The sequence below is a fragment of the Esox lucius genome, chromosome 5, assembly GCF_011004845.1.
Source record: "Esox lucius isolate fEsoLuc1 chromosome 5, fEsoLuc1.pri, whole genome shotgun sequence".
Taxonomy (NCBI): domain Eukaryota; kingdom Metazoa; phylum Chordata; class Actinopteri; order Esociformes; family Esocidae; genus Esox; species Esox lucius.
This window is the reverse complement of record NC_047573.1, coordinates 24288446-24314326: the sequence shown is the minus strand read 5'-3', so window position 1 is coordinate 24314326 and position 25881 is coordinate 24288446. Positions and strand designations below refer to the sequence as shown.

The 25881-nt window shown below is 40.8% G+C and overlaps 3 protein-coding genes across 9 annotated transcripts; 2 read left to right on the top strand and 1 right to left on the bottom strand.

Moving 5' to 3' along the window:
- Positions 1 to 1134: 1134 nt before the first annotated feature.
- Positions 1135 to 6895, bottom strand: gnptg (N-acetylglucosamine-1-phosphate transferase subunit gamma). 2 transcript variants are annotated; one of them, XM_020046182.3, is made up of 11 exons: positions 5788 to 6710; positions 5462 to 5516; positions 5293 to 5360; positions 4218 to 4272; positions 3593 to 3676; positions 3385 to 3478; positions 3083 to 3197; positions 2917 to 2999; positions 2533 to 2655; positions 2330 to 2411; positions 1135 to 2243 (listed from the first exon to the last, which is right to left on the bottom strand). In XM_020046182.3, exons 2-11 carry the CDS (start codon positions 5491 to 5493, stop codon positions 2161 to 2163), a joined length of 819 nt encoding a protein of 272 aa, XP_019901741.1. In that variant the 5' UTR covers positions 5494 to 5516; positions 5788 to 6710; the 3' UTR covers positions 1135 to 2160. The 2 variants fall into 2 exon arrangements, with proteins under 2 accessions (XP_019901741.1, NP_001297872.1); NM_001310943.1 differs by lacking the exon at positions 5788 to 6710 and adding an exon at positions 6739 to 6895 and having other exon boundaries at positions 2061 to 2243.
- Positions 6872 to 9259, top strand: tsr3 (TSR3 ribosome maturation factor). Of its 2 annotated transcripts, none has more exons than XM_010888857.4 (7): positions 6872 to 6955; positions 7245 to 7390; positions 7499 to 7709; positions 8140 to 8333; positions 8431 to 8598; positions 8766 to 8820; positions 8930 to 9259. In XM_010888857.4, the coding sequence occupies exons 2-7, from the start codon at positions 7270 to 7272 to the stop codon at positions 9087 to 9089; spliced, it is 909 nt and encodes a 302-aa protein (XP_010887159.1). In that variant the 5' UTR covers positions 6872 to 6955; positions 7245 to 7269; the 3' UTR covers positions 9090 to 9259. The 2 variants fall into 2 exon arrangements, with proteins under 2 accessions (XP_010887159.1, XP_010887158.1); XM_010888856.5 differs by having other exon boundaries at positions 6918 to 7006.
- Positions 9260 to 15533: 6274 nt separating this feature from the next.
- On the top strand, positions 15534 to 25617 carry pdpk1b (3-phosphoinositide dependent protein kinase 1b). Of its 5 annotated transcripts, none has more exons than XM_010888863.5 (14): positions 15534 to 15603; positions 19651 to 19929; positions 20128 to 20170; positions 20336 to 20473; positions 20605 to 20749; positions 20849 to 20946; positions 21114 to 21189; positions 21328 to 21396; positions 21554 to 21650; positions 21809 to 21982; positions 22126 to 22349; positions 22502 to 22559; positions 22826 to 22978; positions 23107 to 25617. In XM_010888863.5, the coding sequence occupies exons 2-14, from the start codon at positions 19708 to 19710 to the stop codon at positions 23218 to 23220; spliced, it is 1611 nt and encodes a 536-aa protein (XP_010887165.1). In that variant the 5' UTR covers positions 15534 to 15603; positions 19651 to 19707; the 3' UTR covers positions 23221 to 25617. The 5 variants fall into 5 exon arrangements, with proteins under 5 accessions (XP_010887165.1, XP_010887162.1, XP_010887161.1 ...); XM_010888860.5 differs by lacking the exon at positions 15534 to 15603 and adding an exon at positions 15760 to 15906; XM_010888859.5 differs by lacking the exon at positions 15534 to 15603 and adding an exon at positions 15760 to 15909.
- Positions 25618 to 25881: the final 264 nt, after the last annotated feature.

The following is a 25881-nucleotide window of genomic DNA, read 5'->3' as shown; positions in this document are numbered from 1 at the left end:
GAACACTTAAGTCACATCGTGTCTCGATGAACAAAATATATAAAATATCAAAATCTTTACTATACATTGTGTAATTTGTTGAGAACAAAATTACGTAACAACGGTCAATGGAAACCAAACTCACCAACCAGTTGAGGGCTGGATTCAAACATTGAAAATCTACTTGTTGGCGTCGCATGCACCGATAAATAACATCCTAGAGGTTCTCAATTGGATTTAGGCCTGGCGAATGTGAGGGCCAGTCAATGGCATCAATGCCTTAATCATCCAGGAACTGCCAACACACTGGTCACATGAGGCCGGGCAAAGTGGGGAGTTGGGGTACCACCTTTGACTCATTTTGAGGAAAAAGCCTGTGGATGATGTTCCAGGCAGCATAATGTCTGTGCAACCCTCCAAGGATATGCCACCCCCCCCCCAGGCCATCACTGACCCACTGCCAAACTGTTCATGCTGGATGATGTTCCAGGCAGCATAACATTCATGATGCCGTCTCCAGACTCTTTCACGTGCTCATTGTGAACCTGCTCTCATCTGTGAAGAGAACGGGTCAATGGCGGACCTGCCAATTCTGCTGTTCTCTGGCGAATGCCAATTGAGCTGCATGGTGCTGGGCTGTGAGCACAGGTCCCACTAGAGGACATCAGGCCCTCATGGAGTCTGTTTGTGACAGTTTGGTCAAAAACATGGACACCTGTAGCCCGCTGGAGGTCACTTTGTAGGGCTCTGGCAGTGCTCCTCCTGTTCCTCCTTGCACAAAGGAACAGACACTTGTCCTGCTGCTGGGTTGATGCCCTTCTACAGCTCTGTCCAGCGCTCCTTGTGTAATGGCCAATCTCCTCCATGCTCTTGAGATTGTACTGGGAGACACAGCAAACCTTCTTGCGGAAGCAGGTATGGATGTGCCATCCTGGAGGAGCTGGACTACCTGTGCAACCTGAATGGGCTGCAGGTACCGCCTCATGCTACCAGTAGTGACAAGGACACTAGCAAAATGCAGAATTATGTTCCCTTAATGTTTTTTGAGCAGTGTATTAAAAAAAATCCATCCCCTGAACAAAGAACAATGACACACATATGTATCATGGGGAAGCTGCATTTTGTTTTACCAGCACAAAAAACAAAGCATCAAGCTACTGTTGCAGTGCAGTCTTTTATTTTAGCTAAATGGCTGTTAATCCATGGTCTATCACCCAAAGATTATTATCTGGGTGACAGCAGTGGTAACACGCAATCTGAAATGGAAGTAGAAGTCTGACTGAAAAATGTTGATAATTTCAATGGCGAGGATCTGGGTAAAACCCCCTCAAAATCCTACCGCTAAAATATGTAAAGTATGTAAACAGCCGCAGAGAACTAGCCCATGAGAAGGATGAGAGCATTGGGACAACAACATTCTGACAAGTAGCTGCTGTGGAGTGCATCTGGAATGCAAACTCTTCGAGAGCTTCTGAACCAAACATACCAAGCTTGTTTCCAGGCATTGCAATCACTGGTGAGTCAGATGCCTTGGAAGATCCCAATGGAACACAGTATTAGGCCAGTGAAGTCCAAATTGCTGTTTTTGCTGTACACTGAAGGAATATGAAAAGTTAAAAGATTAATATTGGCCATTTCACACTGCAATGTTCTTAGACCCAGGCTAAGATTGGCCACATGTTAGCTTAGCCTTTGTTCATAAGAGTTTGTTAACCCTGGGCTAAGGTTTAACCCTAGGCAAGGGTGGTGCTAGCCCACTTCAAAATATGCAGATGTGAACATTTGCTTAGCCGTGGGGGTAGGTACTGTGTGAACAAGCCTTATGAGGCAAAAGTTTAGAATGTCACCTCCCATTTTAAAAAACATACACTATCTGTAGGTTTTTACAATTTATACCTAACTTGGATTCCTTTGTCAGTAAAGTAATGATGTAAGTCCAGATAGTAAATGGGGGGGGGGGGGGTATTGATTAAGGTATATAAATGGAAAGTATTAGTAGTCCTCACACAGCACAGAAAACAAGGTTAACTAGCAAAAGTGGAATTTTGAAACACACACAGACACACACACACTTTTATATGCCCGACTTCTAAAGCTGAACTGCCATGTTTATTGCGTGACATCTGCCTTCTTTGTATGTGGTTGACAGTTATGAGTAATTCACATGAACGTCTGGGTTCCTCAGAGTATGTCGGCGATGAGGCCATTGTCACCCCGTAGGTGTCCATCCTGCACAGTCCTACTCAATGAACTCTTTGACTTATCTGTTCACAGAGGGAAGAGTTCAAACATGTTAACACTGAACAGACCATTACAGACCTAGTACAGGAATAATAATGCCCAGACTCACCAGGCTTTGAATCATAGGGAATGTTATGTTGAGTAAGTAGAGCTTGTAGTCTATGAATCTCTTCACTCTGTTTACGGGCGTCCTGTATAAGACAAGCAGCCATAGCAATGTAAGATACAACATTATCTGAAAGCTCTCCATGTCAAATCTTCCTTTACTACTCAATGCCAAAAGTGGTTTGGGATTCTCTCCCAGAGACTTACCTCATTGCATTTCTGCAAGGAGTCATGTTTCTTCAAGGTAGTTGTGGTATTCGGCTTCTCTACTTTTTGGGTTTTTAGGAAACCAGCATCTTCAAAAATCTCCCTCAGTAGGTTATTGTAGCCCTGTAATAAACATATACACAAATTACTCTTTGTAGGGAAACTCATGTAAAGGTTTATTTTTTTAGCCTTAATTTAAAACAGGGAAATCAAGCTGAAACCAAGGTCTCTTTCACAGTTGAGCTGTCTTACAGAATGAACAGGTAAAAAAAGAAAACAAAGAAACAGAAAAGAAAGCACAAACACTCAGGGAACTGTCCCTGCCACAGATCTGACAGCAATATCCGTGCTTTTCTAGGACTGTGTAGGTAGGTGCTGTTCTACCTGCTTGGTAATGAGGTCATCGTAATACGCCTGTTCAGCTTCATCCCACTCCTTCTGCAGCTTGTCATTCAGTGTAGGGTACACTTGATGAGAGCACAGATGTGATTCAGAACAGGACTCATGTTTAACGTTAGAGTATATTACAGTTCCTGGTATTGCTTCTTACCTAATAGAGAATGTGGATGGCATACTAATGGCGTCTCAAAGGTAACAGAATATACACAGGTGGTGGGCTCTGACACTTGAGCCAACTTGTTACTTCCACCACAGGTCAGAATGACCTAAAGAAATGGGGGGGGGGGGGGGGGGGGGAATAAAAGAAAAGTAACAGCAACATTCAACTACACAATGTCTTTAAAGGCCTTACTTGCTGACTGGGCTGGCAATTTATACTTAAACTCATACTGCCAAATAGTGCTTTAGGAAATAGCTCCATGGCTGGAATAAACACCAGTAATTCTATTATACCTTGGTTTGCCTGTTTTTATTCCCACAGGCATCTCCCTCTCTCATCCACATGGCTAAAAAGGTGTTGTTCACAATCTCCCACTCCTGCCAGATTCTTTAGAGAAGACAAAGGGTTTTAGGTGTTTAATTATATTAATAAACTCAGGATAACATGGGTCGGTTAATCAGATTCTGCTCATAGAATAAACGCAGTTTGAAATCCACTTACCCCAGAATTCCACTGTAAGCATTCCACCTGAATGACTGCTCGTGCTGGGTGATGTTGTGGAATGGACAGAATTCATATTTATACCTAAATAAAATGTGAACATAATTATGTATACTCAATTATAAACTGGCTGGTTTGAATCCTGAATGCTCATTAACTAAAAGCTGTGGCATATAAGACATCATAAACCCAGTGGTTGGGAATCCAGAATGCTGATTGTCTGATAGCCATTGTATATGTAAGTAATGAGGCATGGTGGGGGATGTAGTATATGGCCAATATATCACTAATAAATAAAATTCTTAGGTAAGAGATTTCACGTTATCCAATATATTGGCACACATTTATATATTATATAAAGTGTATATAATACATGATAAATTCAGTCTAAACCAAAACACAATGTGGTGAAAGTAAAGGGGACTGGAAATTTCCCAAAAGCACTGTATATTGCCCATATACCTCCTCTGTACTTATTGCTTAAATAGGCCCATCTCATCACCAATTTCATAATTGTAAATCTGGCACAGAGAACAAACATGAGTTGTACATTTTTTGATCAAAACTTCTCAATATAGCAGGTTTATGTGTTGAATTTGTTGGTGCCAAGGAGTCTAGTACTTACGTCGACTCTATGTAACTGAAGCACTTTCCTGCTAGTCTTTGGATATGCGCTGGTCCTACAGGAAAGGATAGAAGATCCCAGCAGAACTGTATGTACTAAATGCAGTGCTAGGGATAAGACTGACATTAAAAAAATTGACTTCAAAAAGACAAACCACTGCCATTTTAACAGTGTTGTAGTTCATTTTTCTTCTCTTACTTCCAAATTGATTTCGTCATCGACTCGACTCGTTTTATTTAATTCAACACACGCTGTCGGTAACGCCTGGGCTAAGAGCGTGCGTGTAATATGACTATTGAAAACGTATCACATGTTTCTCATCGATATCGTATTTTTTTAAAATCATGATACAAATTGATATTGTTGCATCACCCAGCCCTAATTAACACTGTAATATTACAAACAGCAATACATATGCCAACAAGCAAGGTACACATTACCAATCCCCCGCAGAAGGAAACAGAACCAAACAGGTGGCGGCAGGGGTGATGGGTGGGTTTAGCAATCACATGCTAAGACAACCAGCAGAGCAGCAGACTGAGTGGGTACCCTGACCCATTTAAATAGGCCACCATATTATATTAGGAAATCTTAAAAGGAGCAATCCCAACACCAGCTGTTGCATCCCTAAGCCAATACCCACTCGGGTTCCCTGTCTGAACTAGCTGCGCTTTATTAAATACAGACAGAATTTAAATTTTCTAAAGTCACAACCAAATCCCATGACCCCTTGAAGACAACCAACTAAAAAAATGTTTAGCTACTACAAATACAAGAGAAAGCAGAAAAAATTAATTGGGATAGAGTACCTGTAAAATAATGTATTGGTTTCTTATCATAATCTGGCCATTCCACTAAGTAATAACTATTATTATGGCTCTGGATTCAATCTCGCAACCATATGGTTACAGGTCTGCTCAAACCATTAGGTTCCATGAATTGCATTATTCAAGTCAAAGCGTGCTCCAAAATGTATTGGTTAATTGATCTCCTTGCCACTCTCTACAAGTAAAATTCAGCTCTACCTGTAGAAGGTTGGTAGAGGCAAAGGGCTGTTTTGAGACACACAGAATACCTGACACAGGGCCTGGAGTCACCCTGGGTTGGAGTCTACTTCCTTGGGCCAAAAAGGGATTGTTGAGCCTATACAATGAAGAGATTCACATTTCATTGACAGAATGAAAGTATACTTATACTTAACACATTATATATTGAGCCTTTGGGGGATGGGGGGGGTGACTTACCCAAACGTATTGGGTTCCTCAACTATTTTCATTTTACCAGCATTTGAATAAGTGCCTAAAATAAAATATTCAACAAGAATGAGCAATCTACAGCCACACAATAAGATACTTTAAGCTACATTATTACTTAGCAAGGTTTATCTTAAATAAAATATGAAATACATGTAAAATCCAGAGCCACATGACATAAAAATATTGTGTTAATTTGCTGAGTCTACTACATTTACTCCCATTTGATTGCATTTTGATAAATGTCAATATGCTACCAACAACTTTAGTTACTAAATGTTGAGACTTGGCAAAACTATAATTCTGAACATACTTACATGTGAAATGTTTGTCCTGTACAATCGTGGACCTACAAGGAGGGTCCTCACTAGCATTGTTTTAATAAAAAGTCTGTCAAACACAACTACGACTTTTCCCTTGTTTTATTGCTCAACTTCAAGCATGACCTGTGCAATCTGATTAGTTTGATTGTCTGTAGATTCTGTGATTTGATTGGACACTATGATTTTGTATAAAGCTATGTTTTGTTGCCTATGCATGAAGTGATTCTTACAACCCTATCATATGTCTGTGATCTTTGCTGTGATCAGGTCATTGCTAGCAACTTTGCTAGGAAAATGATCAAAGAAATCCATCTAAGGCAGAATGTGGGATATTATGTGTTTGCATTTCCATGGTCTTTCTATAATTTTTGTTGTGTTACATTTTCACTTTCACCCATGAATTTTTTATCATGGAATTTACAACATTGCAAAGAAACTCATTGACATCACAAACCACCAGAAAGTTATAATACCTAACGGCCCCTGCGCATGCGCAATACATCTAAACCGCTAAAATAAAGACGTGTCATTTTGCTTCTTCAAACTGGTTGCAATAATTGCAATTTCAGCTTACTAAACCACTGACGTGAATATAGATTTTAAGAAAAGTAACAACCGTCTGGAACGAACACTTGTCTGTTTACTTGATACATTGACTACCCAAACTCCGGTATGGTCTCGCGATGTTCCGACCCAATGTTAATGTCTCTGTGCTGAAATTCTATTTAAGAATAAGTCGGTGCTTATATGATATCAATATTGTTCTATGAAATTATTCATACAACAACCGCTCTGAAGGACAACAGTTACTCATCTTAATATCAAACGACAACAAGTTGATCACAGAATGCCTGATAGTTCTAAGTTCACTAGGCATTGCCTGTATTCATAACTTAAGCCGGAAATCCTTAAATAAAACAAGATAAATTGAAAGAAAATACTTACTCAGCAGGCTGAGAGAGAGCAGACATTTAAATAGTAAATTGATTATTCGAGTAGGTGTATAATACATTATTAGTGGAGTTATTTATTTGCGTTTATATTGTCTAGTTAGCTACATTTTGTTTTGTCCTACAGTAAACCATGTGACCATTAGTGAACCATGGGAAAACGTCAGCTGACCAAAATACACAATCTGCGCATGATCTACTTCTGATACGACGTGAGTGCATAAAAGTGAACGAAATGGTTGTTAATACTTAAAGATTTCTAGGTAAATTGACACTATCAATATATTTATATATATATGTGTAGTCTTAAGTCATCATATAATATATAATATAGTCTTACGTCAACATTATAAATGTTTACTATGTTAGTATGTTCACTTATTGTGATATGATTTCTGCTCTGTGGTACCAGGTTGTTATAGTTTACGAACTACAGAATCAGGCTTGGTCTATGTAACGTTATGCGTTTTTTCTTCATTCTAATAATCAATTACCATTTAGGTGGAGAGAATTGAACTGTTTTGCTATGGGGCGAAAGAAGCAGGGTAAATTTGAGCGTCCAGTTAACAATGGAAAAGATAAACGGCACAAAATAAAGGGGAAATCTCTGGAGTGCTTTACAGAAGAAATGCATGGTGCATTACAAGGTACTTTTTGCCTATTCCGAAACAGTCGAAGCTTTGTGTCATTTGTTTAGCGGGTGTTGTTGTGTGTATGTGTGATCATAAAGCTTCATGGTTTTTGCTTTGTTTCAGCAAGCCTACAGCATAATGATGCAGGGGAGGCTGCCCATGTGAAGTTACCCTGCCCCCTGGCCATGTGGGAGCTTGGTCACTGTGACCCGAAGCGTTGCACTGGAAGAAAGCTGGTTCGCAAAGGCTTTGTGAAAAATTTGCGTTTAAACCAGAGGTTCAACGGACTCATTCTGAGCCCCATGGGCACCAAATATGTCTCACCAGCAGACAGGTGTGTGTAGCCTATTCATTTGGTTAGGATCATTTTCCCACACGGTCATATCATGTTAGTGTTTCGAGAAGAATGACTGAAAAGACAGATGACCACCTGTGCAAACTAGCTATGTAGTGTGGTCCAAACACCTACAGATTCGCTGTGGGTGAAAGTTACATGATGTCATACCGGTATACAGTCTCATCTACCACTGTTCTTCCAATTAGCATTAAGGATTCTAACTAATTTATAATTGTTTAAAACACAGCATCAGGATTGTAGTTCCAGACAGCCCTGGGCAAATTCAGCTAACCATGTACCAGGGAGTAGGGTTTGTCGAGAGCACAGGAGGGATGCTGGATGGATATTAACTATATCTTTACCCTATAAATATCTGTGTAAGTGTTTATGATGTTGACGTCAGAGTTCTGTGTTCTGCATTCATCAGGGACATTGTGGCTCAATATGGACTGGCTGTCATTGACTGTTCTTGGGCTAAACTTGAAGAGACACCCTTTAATAAGATGATAGGTAGTCATCCTCGATTGCTACCGTACTTGGTTGCAGCAAACCCGGTGAACTATGGCAAGCCATGCAAGCTGTCTTGTGTGGAGGCTTTTGCTGCCACATTCTGCATTGTTGGTAAGGCTTGAGGTATTCTACAGTTAATTCATAGCCTGTGGTAAATTGCGTAATCCTTTTTATTTAACGAACAGTCATGAGTGTGTCTAAAATACAGGCTTTCGGGACCTTGCTGTGATTCTGCTGAATAAGTTTAAGTGGGGGACCGTGTTTCTGGATCTGAACAAGACACTGCTGGAGCGCTATGCAAGTTGTCAGTCAGAGGAGGAGCTGCTGGCTGCGGAGAAAGAGTACCTCAACACCCCACCTGAGGAAGACGAGTTGGGTGAGATATTTTAAGTCAAGTTCCGGGAACATCTCCAGTCTTCATGAGGCGATGTTTGTGATGTTTTTAGTGGTATGAATGGAATGCTTTAACACACATTACTTTTGAGTGGACTGACTTAATATTTGTGTATTGTGGATCGAAATGTTCATCTGTTTCCTGTATAGATCCATTTGATGTCGACTGCGGAAGAGAATGCATGAATCTCAACAGACCCCGTCGGTAATGAATAAATGTAGCTTGTACTGCATAGAACATCATTAAACATTACATTGTTCTACATTTGTTGTGATGACTGTGTCACAAAATGGCGTTGCATATTTTCTTTTAGTGTTGCTGGGGAAGAGGATGACACCGAGAGTGATGAAGAAACTGAAACCTCAGATGATGATGGTGACGATGATGGGAATACTGAGGCAGAGGAAGGGAGAGGGGAAAGAAAAACTGGGGATGAGGAGAAAGAGCCAGGAGAGTCATCCGAAGTGCAGTAAAAAATGTAAATGTACTCAGGACTTTGAGGACAATGGTAAGACTGTTCCATATGGAAAAGTCAAGATACTTAATCCATTTGTTTTCTTGACATTGTCTTTACAGATTTTTTATTTAGTGTAAATTGTGGTGCATTTATAATTGTTACTTTGAATTAAATCATGTGATGCAATGATGCCTCAATGTACTGTATGTGCCAGTTACTGTAAGCAAAAAGACAATATGTAGAAAAGCAGCAGAGATGGTTGGATGGATATTCAATGGCAAACATCAACTGTAGGGTAAGATTTGAATACCCCTGATGTAAGGCATCATTGTGCCGTCTATATCACTGAAATATACAGTTGTGCTCATTAGTTTGCATACCCTGGCAGACATTTTGAAATTCTGGCATTTTTATTATTTTTTTATTGAAGGATGGTGATCATATGAAGCCATTTATTACCACAGTTTTTTTGTCTCCTTTCTAAATCATAATGATAACAGAAATCACCCAAGTGTCCCTGATCAAAAGTTTACACACCTTTGAATGTTTGGCCTTGTTACTGACACACAAGGTGACACTCACAGGTGAAAATGGCAATGTAAGGTGAATTTCCCAAACCTGTGGCTTTTTAAATTGCAATTAGTGGCAGTGAATAAATAGTCAATGAGTTTGTTAGCGCTCACATGGATGCACTGAGCAGGCTAGATACTGAGCCATGGGGAGCAGAAAAGAACTGTCAAAAGACCTGTGTAACAATGTAATGAAATTTATAAAGATGGAAAGTGATATAAAAAGATATCCAAAGCCTTGCAAATGCTAGTCAGTACTATTCAATCACTTATTAAGAAGTGGAAAATTCGGGGATCTCTTGATACCAGGCCAAAGTCAGGTAGACCAAGAAATAATTCAGTCAAAGCAGCCAGAAGAATTGTTTGGGATACAAAGAAAAGCCCACAGGTAACCTCCGGAGAAATACAGGCTCCTCTGGAAAAAGACGGTGTGGTTGTTTCAAGGAGCACAATACGACGATACTCAAACAAATGTGAGCTGCATGGTCCAGTTACCAGAAATAATCCTTACTACGCCAATACCACAAAAAAGCCTGGTTACAATATTCCCGACAACACCTTGACACGCCTCACAGCTTCTGGAACACTTTAATTTGGACTGAGAGACCAAAATAGAGCTTTATGGTCACAACCATAAGTGCTATGTTTGGAGAGGTGTCAACCTATAGTGAACAGAATACCATGCCCACTGTGATGGCTCACTGATGTTTTGTTTTATGATTGTGCCATCCTGTTATGACCTACAGTTGAATGTGAATCCCATAAAAAACAAAATACTTGTTTTTTGCCTACTCACTCATGTTTTCTTTAAAATGGTATGTATTTTAACAATTCTTCAAGGGTATGCAAACTTACCCCCCGTTGCCACCATTACATACATCTACACTCAATAAAGGATTATTAGGAACACCTGTTCAATTTCTCATTAATGCAATTATCTAATCAACCAATCACATGGCAGTTGCTTCAATGCATTTAGGGTTGTGGTCCTGGTCAAGACAATCTCCTGAACTCCAAACTGAATGTCAGAATGGGAAAGAAAGGTGATTTAAGCAATTTTGAGCGTGGCATGGTTGTTGGTGCCAGGCGGGCCGGTCTGAGTATTTCACAATCTGCTCAGTTACTGGGATTTTCACGCACAACCATTTCTAGGGTTTACAAAGAATGTAAAAAGGGAAAAACATCCAGTATGCGGCAGTCCTGTGGGCGAAAATGCCTTGTTGATGCTAAAGGTCAGAGGAGAATGGGCCGACTGATTCAAGCTGATAGAAGAGCAACTTTGACTGAAATAACCACTCGTTACAACCGAGGTATGCAGCAAAGCATTTGTGAAGCCACAACACGCACAACCTTGAGGCAGATGGGCTACAACAGCAGAAGACCCCACCGGGTACCACTCATCTCCACTACAAATAGGAAAAAGAGGCTACAATTTGCACGAGCTCACCAAAATTAGACAGTTGAAGACTGGAAGAATGTTGCCTGGTCTGATGAGTCTCGATTTCTGTTGAGACATTCAGATAGTAGAGTCAGAATTTGGCGTAAACAGAATGAGAACATGGATCCATCATGCCTTGTTACCACTGTGCAGGCTGGTGGTGGTGGTGTAATGGTGTGGGGGATGTTTTCTTGGCACACTTTAGGCCCCTTAGTGCCAATTGGGCATTGTTTAAATGCCACAGCCTACCTGAGCATTGTTTCTGACCATGTCCATCCCTTTATGACCACCATGTACCCATCCTCTGTTGGCTACTTCCAGCAGGATAATGCACCATGTCACAAAGCTCGAATAATTTCAAATTGGTTTCTTGAACATGACAATGAGTTCACTGTACTGAAATGGCCCCCACAGTCACCAGATCTCAACCCAATAAAGCATCTTTGGGATGTGGTGGAACGGGAGCTTCGTGCCCTGGATGTGCATCCCACAAGTCTCCCATCAACTGCAAGATGCTATCCTATCAATATGGGCCAACATTTCTAAAGAATGCTTTCAGCACCTTGTTGAATCAATGCCACGTAGAATTAAGGCAGTTCTGAAGGCGAAAGGGGGTCAAACACAGTATTAGTATGGTGTTCCTAATAATCCTTTAGGTGAGTGTATTTAGCAGGGGGTAGGAAGCCGTCTACCACCAGAAAAGCCTGTAGCATTTATTCAACAAGGTGCTTGAAACATTCCTAATGGATTATGGTCCATGTTGGCTTAATAGTATAATGAAGTCCCTGTAGAGTTTTTTGGACACATTCATGCTGCAAACATCCCCTTCTATCTCATCCCAAAGGTGCTCTATTGGATTGTGAACTGGGGACTGCCCAGTCCATTGGAGTGAACTGAAGTCACTTGTGGAATCAGCTTGAGATGTGGCATGCTTTGTGACATGGTGCATTGTCCTTTTAGAAGTATCTGTTTGAAAATAGGTTGACTGGCAATGTAGGGATGCATATAGTCAGCAACAATGCTTAGGTATTCAAATTAAGCCTGGTTGGTGTTGAGGGGCCTAATGTGTGCAGGAAAACATCAGACACCATTACGCCATCAGCGTCCTCTACTGTTGACAAAACACAGAATGGATCCATGGATTATGCAATGTATGCATTTTTGACCCTACCATCTGCATGTTTACACAGGAATTCAAGATTTGTCAGGCCAATCTTCTCCCCTGATCTCTCATTAACAAGATGTTTTCACCCACAGAACTGCCGATCACTGCATGTACAGTGGGGAGAACAAATATTTTATACACTGCCGATTTCGCAGGTTTCCCCACTTACAAAGCATGTAGAAGTCTGTAATTTTTATCATAGGTACTCTTCAACGGTGAGTGACAGAATCTAAAACAAAAATCCAGAAAATCACAATGTTTGATTTATGTAATTAATTAGCATTTTATTGCATGACATAAGTATTTGATACATCAGAAAAGCAAAATTTTATATTTGGTACAGAAACCTTTGTTTGCAATTACAGAGATCATATACGTTTCCTGTAGTTCTTGACCAGGTTGGCACACACTGCAGCAGGGATTTTGGCCCACTCCTCCATACAGACCTTCTCCAGATCCTTCAGGTTTCGGGGCTGTCGCTGGGCAATACGGACTTTCAGCTCCCTCCAAAGATTTTCTATTGGGTTCAGGTCTGGAGACTGGCTAGGCCACTCCAGGACCTTGAGATGCTTATTACGGAGCCACTCCTTAGTTGCCCTGGCTGTGTGTTTCGGGTCGTTGTCATGCTGGAAGACCCAGCCACGACCCATCTTCAATGCTCTTACTGAGGGAAGGTGGTTGTTGGCCAAGATCTCGCAATACATGGCCCCATCCATCCTCCCCTCAATACAGTGCAGTCGTCCTGTCCCCTTTGCAAAAAAGTATCCCCAAAGAATGATATTTCCACCTCCATGCTTCACGGTTGGGATGGTGCTCTTGGGGTTATACTCATCCTTCTTCCTCCAAACACGGCAAGTGGAGTTTAGACCAAAAAGCTCTATTTTTGTCTCATCAGACCCCATGACCTTCTCCCATTCCTCCACTGGATCATCCAGATGGTCATTGGCAAACTTCAGACGGGCCTGGACATGTGCTGGCTTGAGCAGGGGGACCATGCGTATGCTGCAGTATTTTAATCCATGACGGTGTAGTGTGTTACTAATGGTTTTCTTTGAGACTGTGGTCCCAGCTCTCTTCAGGTCATTGACCAGGTCCTGCCGTGTAGTTCTGGGCTGATCCCTCACCTTCCTCATGATCATTGATGCCCCACGAGGTGAGATCTTGCATGAAGCCCCAGACCGAGGGAGATTGACCGTCATCTTGAACTTCTTCCATTTTCTAATAATTGCACCAACAGTTGTTGCCTTCTCACCAAGCTGCTTGCCTATTGTCTTGTAGCCCATCCCAGCCTTGTGCAGGTCTACAATTTTATCCCTGATGTCCTTACACAGCTCTCTTGTCTTGGCCATTGTGCAGAGTTTGGCATCTGTTTGATTGAGTGTGTGGACAGCTGTCTTTTATACAGGTAACGAGTTCAAACAGGTGCAGTTAATACAGGTAATGAGTGGAGAACAGGAGGGCTTCTTAAAGAAAAACTATAAGGTCTGCTAGAGCTGGAATTATTTTTTACCTGGTTGGTAGGTGATCAAATACTTATGTCATGCAATAAAATGCTAATTAATTATTTAAAAATCATACAATGTGATTTTCTGGATCTCACAGTTGAAGTGTACCTATGATAAAAATTACAGACCTCTACATGCATTGTAAGTAGGAAAACCTGCAAAATCTGCAGTGTATCAAATACTTGTTCTCCCCACTGTAATTGTGTATCACCATTCTTTGTAAACTTTGGAAACTGTAGTGTGTGAAAATCCAATTCAGAGATGCTGGAACCAGTAAACTTTTCAACAATAATCATAAGGCAGTCAGTGGTTTAAAATGGGCGTCTATCCCATTCAAGTGTTTGGTTGAACAAAAATGTCACCTCTTGATCATGTCTGCATGCTTTATTAATTGATTTGCAGCCACATGATTTGCTGTTTGGCTATTTTTATTCATGAGCAAGTGTAACTTATAAAGTGGCCACTGAAAATTAAATACCAAGCTGGTGAAGTGAAAACAACACTAGTGCAAGTGGGAAATGGGGTAGGATAGGTCTGAATGCAAACAGTTTTAGCTGCAATTCATCTAGCTTCTATGTGGAGAATACATTCTACACATTTTTCCTTCAAAGTTACCACATTACAATATATAATGACCTGCTTTCTGTCAAGTCTAATTCATGACACTGCCTCATATTAACTCCCAGCAGCCAGGGGAATGTTGAAGACCTAAATGTGTCCCCTGAAGAACATCTAGCAAGTCACCAAGCAAGATTGAGCTTGCAGGGGCCCAAACTACCGCAAGGAGTTACTAGAACAATAGGGGGAAAAGCCACTCTTGTCCTTTACAATTCTCATCACCATTGTAGGTAAGCCCGGACCAAGATTTTAACACTGGAATAATGCTGCTACACTGAAAGGCATTGATAAGCTTGAGTTTTCAAAACCAAAGGTTTGATAACTGTAATCTAAGTTGAAATAAGTGGGTAAACTGCCCCCTACTATACCCCTGATAAACAGTTGTAACTGATGGTTTTTTGAGTTATGACATGACCTTTGCGCTGTAACTAACCTCTATTTTTAGAGTTATTACATGAAACAAATCAGATCTCTGCAGTCATGTCAGAAATTTTTTGAAGGGTAATCATAATAAAACTAAAAATCGACTGGATTCATACAGCACATTTCTACTGACTGAGGTACTCAAAGCAATAGAGAGAAACTGACCTCATTCACCACCAATGTGTGCAAGAATGCTCACCACCCATTACCTGAGGTGGAGAAGTGAGAATTAATATGCCAATGAGGAATGAGGGGATGATTAGGTCTATGGTGGGAATAGGGTAAGGTTGGAAATTTAGCTATGATACTGAGATGAACATATTTTTGACCAATTGCCATGAGATTTTACAGTGAGTAGACCCATTTAATGCCTTATCCAAAAGGTGGTAACCTATGCATTGCAAAGTCACTTTCACTGCCTTTGGGCTTTATGAATTGATGTTTAGATCCGAGTGCCCCATGCTGGCTCTCCAATTAGTTTGATTCTGCTACAACTTTCTCTCTTTAACCAATATGTATGCATTAAAAAAGATCCAAGGCCCAAGACTTAATTTCTTAAGCCACAAAATGCTCCCAAATGTAATCGTGAGGAACCATCTAATGTTGTAAAATTATGAACTACTCCTTTAATTAACGTACTTTCGAACTATCCCTTTAAAGTCAACCTCAAACATTCAGAAGATAATGACGTGTGAAACAGTATAGGACATTTTCCTGTGTACAGCGCGTTTTGTATGCTGCTGTTAAAAGTAATGAATGTAGATGTATGTGTTGCCTGCCTACATAGAACTGCATAATGAACACAGAATCAGGTCAGGAGCAAAATATAAATTACGCAATGCAGACACACTTTGAAATAGGGTTTAATAACAAATGTTTGACCTTTCCTGAAACGACCGTTGCGTTCGTTTTTATTAAATTCAGTCGATACACTGCGAGGGGGCGGATACAGGGAAGTAGGCCTATCCTCTCCTGTCTTTGCGGTAACATTGTTGTGGAACGACGTCACAGCTGGAAAATGAAGGCGCAGAGGCAGCCATTACTGGAGGTTCTGTAATTATTTTATTCCAAATAAATACTCGAGGGAAACTTCCATGGCAAGAGCCACAAGTCAGGTAGTGAGTATTGCAGCTTTAATCCTAATTTCAATTCGAAGCCGTTGCTCAATATGTATTGCATGACGACAGTTAGAGAAAATGTTCGATGTTACTGTTAGGCCCCCATTTCAAACAGCGGTATGAGGACCTCTGACTAACGCATCATTAGCTACATTGCTCGTTTGCTAACCAGAAAATACACATGAGGGAATACTCTGATTTTTGCTAATACCGTCAATTTATAATATTTACGCTTTCGCAACTTCAAGTCTCAGCAATTGAGAACGTAGGCAATAGTACCCCCCCCCCAGTACATGAAAGGTGTCGCTGCAGTCGGTACAGTACAGTAGTCGTACTCAACTACTTCTCCACAACAATATTCGGCAAATTGATAAGACTGAAAGACTACCTACGTTAAGTTTGCAAAACTTTCCAGTTTCTTCCTCATGTTCAGTAGTAACTGATGTTAAGTAGTCAGTGTAACATTCTCTCTATATATATTTTAATAGAATCCACATTTTTTGGGTTGTTTTAGTGTAGCTAGGTCGTAGTAGTACGAGGTCGGGGGAACAGTTCTACAGACAGTATTTCAATCCAAACATTTTCGGGGAACTTCAATGAGTACCTACAGGTAGCGCCTAGTACTACCATGCTGATACTGTAAGCGCGCTAACAAGCTACAGTAAATGTTATGTACTGTAACGTTAACTAGATTAGTTTTCAAACCGTTTCACGAGCTGTGAACAACATTACTTTGGCATCTTGTTAGGCCGTTTCGAAGTGTTTAGTTAACGTTGCCAAACTAGTCTAAATGTTCTGGCTACCTAACGTTACCGACGTTTAATTACTACCGGTATAACTAGTGTATTTGGTGAGTTTGTTTAGCTAACCAACGTTATGAGTATGAAGAAATCTTGAGAACATTAAAGATGGCTCAAAATCAAACATTACGTTTAGTTATGAGGATAGTATTTGGTAGCTGTATGTGTGTAGTTTCGCAATTATATGCCTGTTAACGTATAACTGTAAGACCTTCCGTTGCGCTTTGAATTCTACAAGTTCAGCTAACGAAGTTAGCTAAAGTTGGCTAGCTACCGACAACCAGTAACGTTGCGGCGGTAGCTGGTTTAGTTGTAATTCCTGGTGGTTTTTGTAGCTTATCTAAATAGCTAGCCGGTCAGTCAATTTGGCGGCTACACCTAGGTAACGTGAAGTTGTTGTATGTATACGTTATTAGACTACTACTGTACATATACTAGATTACTTGCCTAAACTTTAACTATAGCTATGTGATTGATTTTAAATTAGGTACAGTAATATTAGCTAGTTCGCTATGTCAACATGCTACTAACAAACTTGGTTTTGAATACGTGAAGCGTCAGCTCTAGCTACAATTAGCTGATTATGCTAAGATACTATAGTTTGTAAAAGACTGAGACTTTTCAGTTAAGTTTCATCCGTATCAGCATCATGTAACGTAGACTTGCTAGTCCTAAGTAATTTGTTAAAAACTACTAATAATGGATAAGAACATATCTGGCCACACCTTGTGGATTGCGGTTGACAAGCTAGCTGGAGATTCACCTGGCAGTGTTTGACGAAGTCATGTTTCGCGTTTGTCAAACTGGCTAGCTAGCTTCCTTCTCATTTCACAGGCCTATGCAGCCAGCTAACATTAGCTAGCAAGCTCCCCAGTTTCATATTTTGGAAGTGGGCACATTTACACAATCTAGAGTGTTTTATTTGGCCTTTGGTGGGTGTTTACATCGTCATCGTGCTTGTATGTTTTATGTAATTTTAAAAGCTTTATATTGTGCTGGTTTCTAACTCAATGAAACGACCTTTGCTTGGCTGTCCTCGTTCACATTCACAAACTGTGAGTTAGCCAGGGCTAGCTAATTCTCTTTTTAGCAGGTACAGTAAAGCACCGATGTGTTGGTAGAAAGGATGCTAGCTATAGTAGTAATTTGCTACCGAAACTGATATTATTTGTTTTAGATTACCAGTTAATCGTATCCTGAATTGAATAGTAAAAAAGCATAATAAAACTTAAATATTTAGTGTCTCACTAGAAATCGTTACTGGAATTTTTCATCCAGGGAAAGGGTTGGGTCGGGAGTTTTTCATTTAGCTACAGTCGCTAGCCTACTTCACGTTGTCTTGTCCTGGCCCCAGTTATTCATTTGCTCCATAGTGATCATAAGGTAGGTTATATGCTGTCATAAATACTGGCTTAAATAATGTAATGATTCAGTGCTCAATTGTGACTTTCTTATATCGTTTAAGATTTGCCTCATACTAAGTATAGTATTTTCGATACACGTAGTTTGTACATGCTCAACATGCATATTCTTCACACGCATCTTAACTAAAAATGTTTATTTTATTCGAGCTTGGAGTCCTGCTTGCTATCGGCAAGAGAGGGAGTGCTGTCCATTGGCATTGGTTTTTAAACACCTAGCAAACCAGTTTCCCACGTATGACAACAACTAAAAATTATAACGGGGATAGTTACCCCTGGTCGGGGGGTTTAAAGTAGTTTACTGTAGGTGAGAGAGGGCTAAAGTCTTTATTAGGGTCCCAGGTGCACGTGTTAAATCTTTTGTACAGCATGCTTTCCAACATATACTTTGAGTTAGCTGACTGCTCATGGGACCCTACAACCAACCAGAGAACAGAGCTGGGACAACTGTTTTTATTCTCTTACACAGACTCTTCCCAATCATTTAAGAGTAACTGTTCATGGCAAAGCCTATGTTCTGTTTTGTTCCAGATATTTGTGACATGATCATTACAGAATTACATAACCTACTGGTAGAGTTCTTTTTCCGCCTAAACCCAATGAGGCCCGATGAGCTTGGCCTAGGATTCTGAGAATGAATGGTAGGGCGGGTTGCAATAGTGCCACACACCATTAAGAGTAATTCGATTTGGATATGACTATGCACCTTTTACTTATCCTCTCTTTCATCTGTAAACAAATATCTAATTTCTAAGGCTATAGATTAAATATGTTCCCACTGCCTTATTCTCCATTCCCCAATTCAATCATATCCAATTATATCTATGCTTCGGTCTCATTGCAAGAACTGTCAACCGATTTGGGAGAGTAAAAGATGGCGACAAGCCTTCCTCCAACGCCAAGCCATTCTGCCTTTTTCCACTCTTCCACCCAAGATGTCACATTCTGCCTTTTTCCAACGTGCAAGGGCATGCTCACTGTCAAGCTCTATTAGCTTTGCAAGCACCAAAGCTGCCTGAGGGAGTTGCTGGAGTGCGATTAGAGCAGGAATTCCCTGCTGAAATTGCTTCCCTTCTCTGCTTCCCTGCCACTCGTCAGCTAGTAGCACAGTCAAGTCTCAAACCTAGACTGGCGGACGTTGAGCTGCCCAAGAGTCCACGGCTACAGATGTTTTAATATAGACTGACAGTTCTACAGTTGTCACACTTTGCTTTTCACTCTGCTGCCACATTATTATTAGAAGTCCCCTATGACTGCTGGTGAAATTTGCCACCCAATAATGCACTATGGCAACATGGTCTGGGTCAAGGCGCAATTGTTTTTAGAAATCAAGTCTATTTTTTGGGGGTTTGTTACCTTTCTGTGATATCTGACTTTTAGGGGTGTGTGCACAGGTTCTGGTTGGATCTAAGGACCACCTACCTGGATATGAATTTGAAATTGCTTATAACTAATCTAGACAAACAACTGTCAAATTTTCCAGCGCCTGGTCACCTGTCATTCTCTTCTCTTCTGTTTAGTATGATGTTGTGCCCATTCAATCCAGCGTGGTCATCTGTTCCTGCCCACTTCCATTAATGGTAAGAAATCAGCCTGACTCCTGCTCGCCACTTGCACTCCCAGGCGCAAGTAGCAGCCACGGTCCCAGCATGGAGGGACCCACCTCTGAGTCCCGGGCCCCAGGGATGCATGCCAACCAGGGCGCTGAGCTCCGAGCACCGCAGGCTCCTCAGCCGCGCAAGAAGAGGTCAGACGACTTCAAATTTGGCAAGATACTGGGAGAGGGCTCCTTCTCAACCGTAAGTAGCCTGCATTCTATTTCACATGAATTAACCCCAGATAGATGTTTACATGGAAGACCATATTGTACTCCATCTTGACATAGCTCATGCTATCGATTTTAAGTTAACCAACCAACTAATTTTTGGGGGGTTATGAAGTGATCTGCTGCTTTGATTTTTAAAATATTCTTCCTATGCCATTTTTTCCGTCGCCAGGTTGTCCTTGCAAGGGAACAGGCAACGACAAAAGAATATGCAAGTAAGTTGTTATATTAGATGTATTAGATCGGGAAACAGTTTTCATATAACTGTTGCTTTTCTAATATATTATATTATACAATATTTTGTAAAGGTTTCAATGAGTTTGAAGATGCTGTTCATGTCGGTTGTGATATATTTACCCTATACTTTTTGTACATTTCAGTTAAGATTTTGGAGAAGCGGCATATTATGAAGGAGAACAAGGCTCAGTATGTGAAAAGAGAAAGGGATGTGATGTCAAACCTAGATCATCCATTCTTTGTCAAACTCTACTTTACATTTCAAGATGATGAAAAGTTGTGTATCCTTTAAGAACAGATCTTGGTAGTTGGAGCCTAGCTACATCACCAGCATTTTCAGGAAATTGTCTTAGGTCTGTGGTAAACATATTTTCTTGTATTTTGTTTGTTTCCCTTAACAATTTGCTATTAGATTTTGGCCTTAGCTATGCTAAGAATGGAGAGCTTTTGAAATATATTCGCAAAATCGGTTCTTTTGATGAGACCTGCACTAGATTCTACTCTGCGGAAATTGTTTGCGCTCTAGAATATTTGCATGAGAAGGGGATCATTCACAGGTAAGAACGGTTAAGCCTGTCATGTGACCAGATATTTTGGTTCATTTTATCTTCCTGATCAATTTATTAACACACCTTTTGTACATGCCTGTTTTTCAGAGACCTCAAACCTGAGAATATTTTACTGAACGAAGACATGCATATCCAAATAACAGACTTTGGTACAGCAAAGCAGTTGTCTTCAGACAGCAGACAAGGTATCTGTATATGTTTTAGCAGCATGAAGCATTAATAGGGAGTTATTTGTCCCTGAACATTCTCCAAATTTATTATGTTCTTACTTCATACCGAAACTTGTTTCTGCCCTTCAGTATTCATCACTCGTGTTTTCTTTTCTGATTCTCACCACCTTATTGTTTTTCAGCAAGAGCCAACTCCTTTGTAGGAACTGCGCAGTATGTCTCTCCTGAGCTGCTGACAGAGAAATCTGCCTGCAAGAGGTAACTGGGATTGTTTTGTCGAGTACCCCCTCACAACTCACTTGGTTTTGTCCTACTGCTTTTGGAGCGTTGTGCCAATGCATTGCTCTCGACATTCGAAAGGGTGTTATATCGATGTTCATTGGTTGTGTGTTTCAGCTCTGACCTCTGGGCCTTGGGGTGCATAATCTATCAGCTGGTGGCTGGGCTGCCGCCCTTCAGAGCTGGGTAAGTTGAGCATGATGGCTGCCCGCCTTCGCCTTCTCTTGTAGGCTCATCGCACAGGCTGACTCGATTGAGGATTTGTAAGGACACTTGGCGTAAATAACTGTTCTTTCTCTGCCTCCCTCCCCCTCCTTACTTATCCGTGCTTACGTCCGACCAGAAATGAGTACCTAATATTCCAGAAGATTATCAAGTTGGAGTATGAATTCCCAGAGAAGTTCTTCCCCAAAGCCAAGGATCTTGTTGAACGGCTTTTGGTGAGCCATGTTTTCATTTATATAATCTTTAAGACACTGCAGCATGTTATGCTGTTACAATGATTTGACTATTGTCACACTGATCATCCACACAATGGTTTAGATCATTCTAGTAAGAGTTGATTGTGTGTACATTAAATTGATTATTTTGCTGCTAGTTGCTGGACCCCTCCAAGAGAATCGGTTGTGAGGAGATGGGAGGTTATGCCCCCTTGAAAGGACACCCCTTCTTCGAAAGCATCTCCTGGAGAGACCTCCACTTGCAGACGCCCCCCAAGCTCACACCCTACCTGCCAGCAATGTCTGAGGATGATGAGGACTGCTATGGAAACGTGAGTCCCTTTCACACATTCCTAGAACATGATACGGCTCATCGCATTTTCTCGTGTCTGTTTTTCCAGAATTATTTTGATGAGTTGGGTTTGTCTTTGTACCATGCCTAAAGCTCCTGCTTCAATCTCCTGTGTTCTCCTAGTATGACGATCTCCTCAGCCAGTTCAGCAGCATGCAGGTTGCCCAGTCCAGCTCGTCCCAATCGATCTCGACCCCTGAGACAATTCCCCCAGCCCCGCAGAGGTCCAGCAGCAACATTGAGCAGTATGTCCATGACCTGGACAACAACTCATTTGAGCTGGACCTGCTGTTTTCCGAAGAAGAGAAGCAGCTGCTGCTGGACAAACAGACCAGTGGAAACCCTTGGTAAGCCCCAGTCTGAAGCACTTTCTCTTAGTCAGATGTTTTTTGATTAGGAACAACTTGAAGCTTTGATATTGAAGCTGGTTTGAAGCTTTCTCTAATGTATATGTTTACATTGCTTTGCTTTTAACCATTACTAATTCTGACCTACTCAGGCACCAGTTTGTTGAGAATAATTTGATCCTGAAAATGGGCCCAGTGGATAAACGAAAGGTGAGCGGATGGCGATTTAAAGCATAACATTTTGTCTCGACTTTGTTTTCAGAGTAATTAAGTTAGTGTAGTGGCAATTGGAATGTACCACGTTTACAGTTTTCAATAACGAGTAGTGATTTTTGTTTGGAGTTGGAAAAAAAAAAAAATTGGGGTTGAAGGAAGTTGATCCTAGGCCAACAGAGGGGGAATTCCACCCCTGGTACTGATCGTCACTGGGCACTAGCGCCCTCTGGTGGTTTTCTCACACTATGACTACATTGCAGGGCCTATTTGCTCGGCGGAGACAGCTGCTTCTCACTGAAGGGCCACACCTGTACTACGTGGATCCTGTCAACAAGGTCCTTAAGGGGGAGATCCCCTGGTCCCCTGAGCTACGCCCAGAGGCCAAGAACTTCAAGACCTTCTTTGTCCACACGGTAAATGTTAACTTTAATTAAAGATTATTGATGACGTCAAACTGAAATGATCCCATGATTTATGTTATCTTGTATTGGCTCAGCTTTGAAAGATTTTCATGTTGTTGATTTAGATTTTTTTTTTACAGCCAAATCGAACATACTATCTGATGGACCCCAGCGGAAACGCTGACAAGTGGTGTAAGAAGATCCAGGAAGTGTGGAGAAAGATCTATCACAAGCACCAAAATCCTGGCCTATAGGAGAGCAGTTCCTCCTGCGGCCACTCCTTCCTCCAGGCTCTGAGGCCAATCACAGAGCAGAGTAACACCCTCTTTAGTGCCCTTCATCACCGCAATGTAAACAAACTCTTTTAGAGACGCTGGCATCTATGGCATCTAGACCTTGTTTATTTTCCTTCTCTGAAATGAGCAGAACCAATAGGAAAAAAAGACCATGGGATTCGGGGTTGCTTTGCTTGTTCTTTGTGCTCTCTGTGAGGCTTCTTAATGCATTTCTCCATGTGTGGATGATGAGACCGCTTCCATGCACATCGGCATCTTGTACATTCTGCAGAGGAAAGAGAGGACAGGCTTGTCTGTAGAATTCCAACGGTGTAGGTACCCTTAGAACCATCTCAGTGTAAGGACTGGTTTCCTCTTCCAGCCACACTAACAAAACACAACCCAGCATCACTTGTTTCACTTGTGCACCAGAGCCTATTATTAACAAACCTCTGAGAATGGCTTTCATATGAGATCGCTACTTTGTCAGTTCACAGCATTGCTGGAAAATGTTCACTCACCATGGATATGGTGGTACATTCTCTACACATATTTTCGTAGACACGTTTGATCGACTCCTGAACAAATATTTTCACCAATTCCAAGGAAGTGAATATTATGCTAAGCTTTAAACTACCTCAGTAGTAACCTTCATTGAAAGCTATTTTCATTTTGAGGTTTGCTGAAAGTACCTAATCCCAATAAGGTTTCGAAGTACATCCTAAGCCGACATTGTATGCCTACGACATCAGACCTGAACTCCAATCCATATACTCCACATAGTGTTGCTCTGCAAGCAGGCGCTTACCCAATAAAGCATATTTTTGTCACTTCCCCATTGTCCACACATAATTATATTTTAATTGGTTCTCAAGGTTCTTGGTACTTATTAATTGCAGTCCAGTTTGGGTCTGTTAATGTTTCAGAGTGGAGCGCTGGTCCCAAAGTGAGGCATAGATATGAAAAGCTTTAATTGCTTCAGCTTGGTTTTTCCATAGACTGAGGCTGTGAGGACCGTCCCTAGTAGTAGACCCGTCACATTGCAAATAGGGGGGTGGGTGAACATGCCACTAGCTTGTACTCTTATAAGACTCGCTTAGCTTTCCTGCACGGCCAGTTTTGTAGCTCAGCCTTGTCTGCTTGTCTACCAGGGCACTGGAGATATAGTTTTATACAATTTATGGTGGGTATTTTGACTGCATTAGCAACCATGGCTAATATTGAATTTTTTGGCTGTTCTTTACCATTCACTGGCTATTTCTTTGTGGTTTGAATACTGTTTTCTTTTGGTGGGATTGTCGGTTCATCTTCAGTATGTTCTCTTAAAAACAAAATCGAATGCTGACTACCCCATATTGAACAGCGTTGGCGATAAGGAAAGCTTCAAAAGAGTTACATCCATAATACTATACTATCATTTTTTTTTTTTTTTTTTAAGCAATCACAGTATAGCGGTATTCCCTGGGCAAGTTGGCTGTTTGCCTAAATGGGTTATCAATGTTTATTGGGAGTATCCCTATGGTTTTTCTACAACATGACACCTGGCCCAATATGTATCGAGCAATTGATTTGACTTTTGCTCGTGTTTTTTTGTTGTTTTTGTTTTTTTGGTTAAGATAATAGTAATACTTCTAATTCTGACATTACTTAAAGGTCCTCTCAAGAGATATTCCTCCAGCTGAGTCGTTGTGACTGGAGCGGGTGAACCGTAGCCTCGGGCCTCTAAGTTGGGCTGAACGTGTTTTCGATGTCAGCTAAAGGGTGTCTGATCCAAATATCAGATTAAATTGCTGTATCTGTCTTTAAAGTAAGGAAACACTATAGAAAGTGTTTACTTCTCTTGTTAGAACATTTTTAAAATCAAGTTGGGCGGCAGTCGGTTACATTGTCTATGTAATTCTCTACCTGGTTTGTAACTGACTAGAACTGTGATGTACAGACGATTGTATTATTGAAATCTGAAGCAAGTAATGCAATGATATTAGGATACAGTTTTTGTATTTTTATTCTTGTATAAGGTTATTTGATGGCTATTATTTAGCCTGTAGTTCATTCTGTGTTATTTAAATTCTAATATATGAATCATATTTGGATTGAAGTCATGTTCAGGGGCCATGTTGTGTATGTATTGAGATGTAAAGCCTTTGAATGTGAATAATTATTGTAAACTATAATATTTTACAGCTTTTTTCTTACTATATCATATACATTTTCTATTTGCTCAGTGATTTAATCATATTTCTGATAATTTAATGAATCTGTTCATTCTCTCTCTGATTATTTGTGCGCTAGATCAGTAGTTGAATGATAAATTTTCCACGTAATGCTTGGTAGTCCAGTAATTAAAGCATGTAGGGATTTAGGCATACAATACTATCATGACTCCTGTCTTCTGTTACGACCTGACGTAATACGACTGCTGAAACATTAAATGTATCTGTCCATACGTTTTCGGCCTGGCGTTAAATTGATACAGTTTAAAGGCTTATTTGATGTCTGAAATTTTCCTTTCCCACGATAGCAAGTAATGAGCTATTAGTGCGCAATGATGCGCTGGATTACTGGAATAGACTTCAGTTTGAGTGCCGACCTGCCATATTTTAGCACGTCATTATTTTCACGTTTTTCACCTGGGCATAG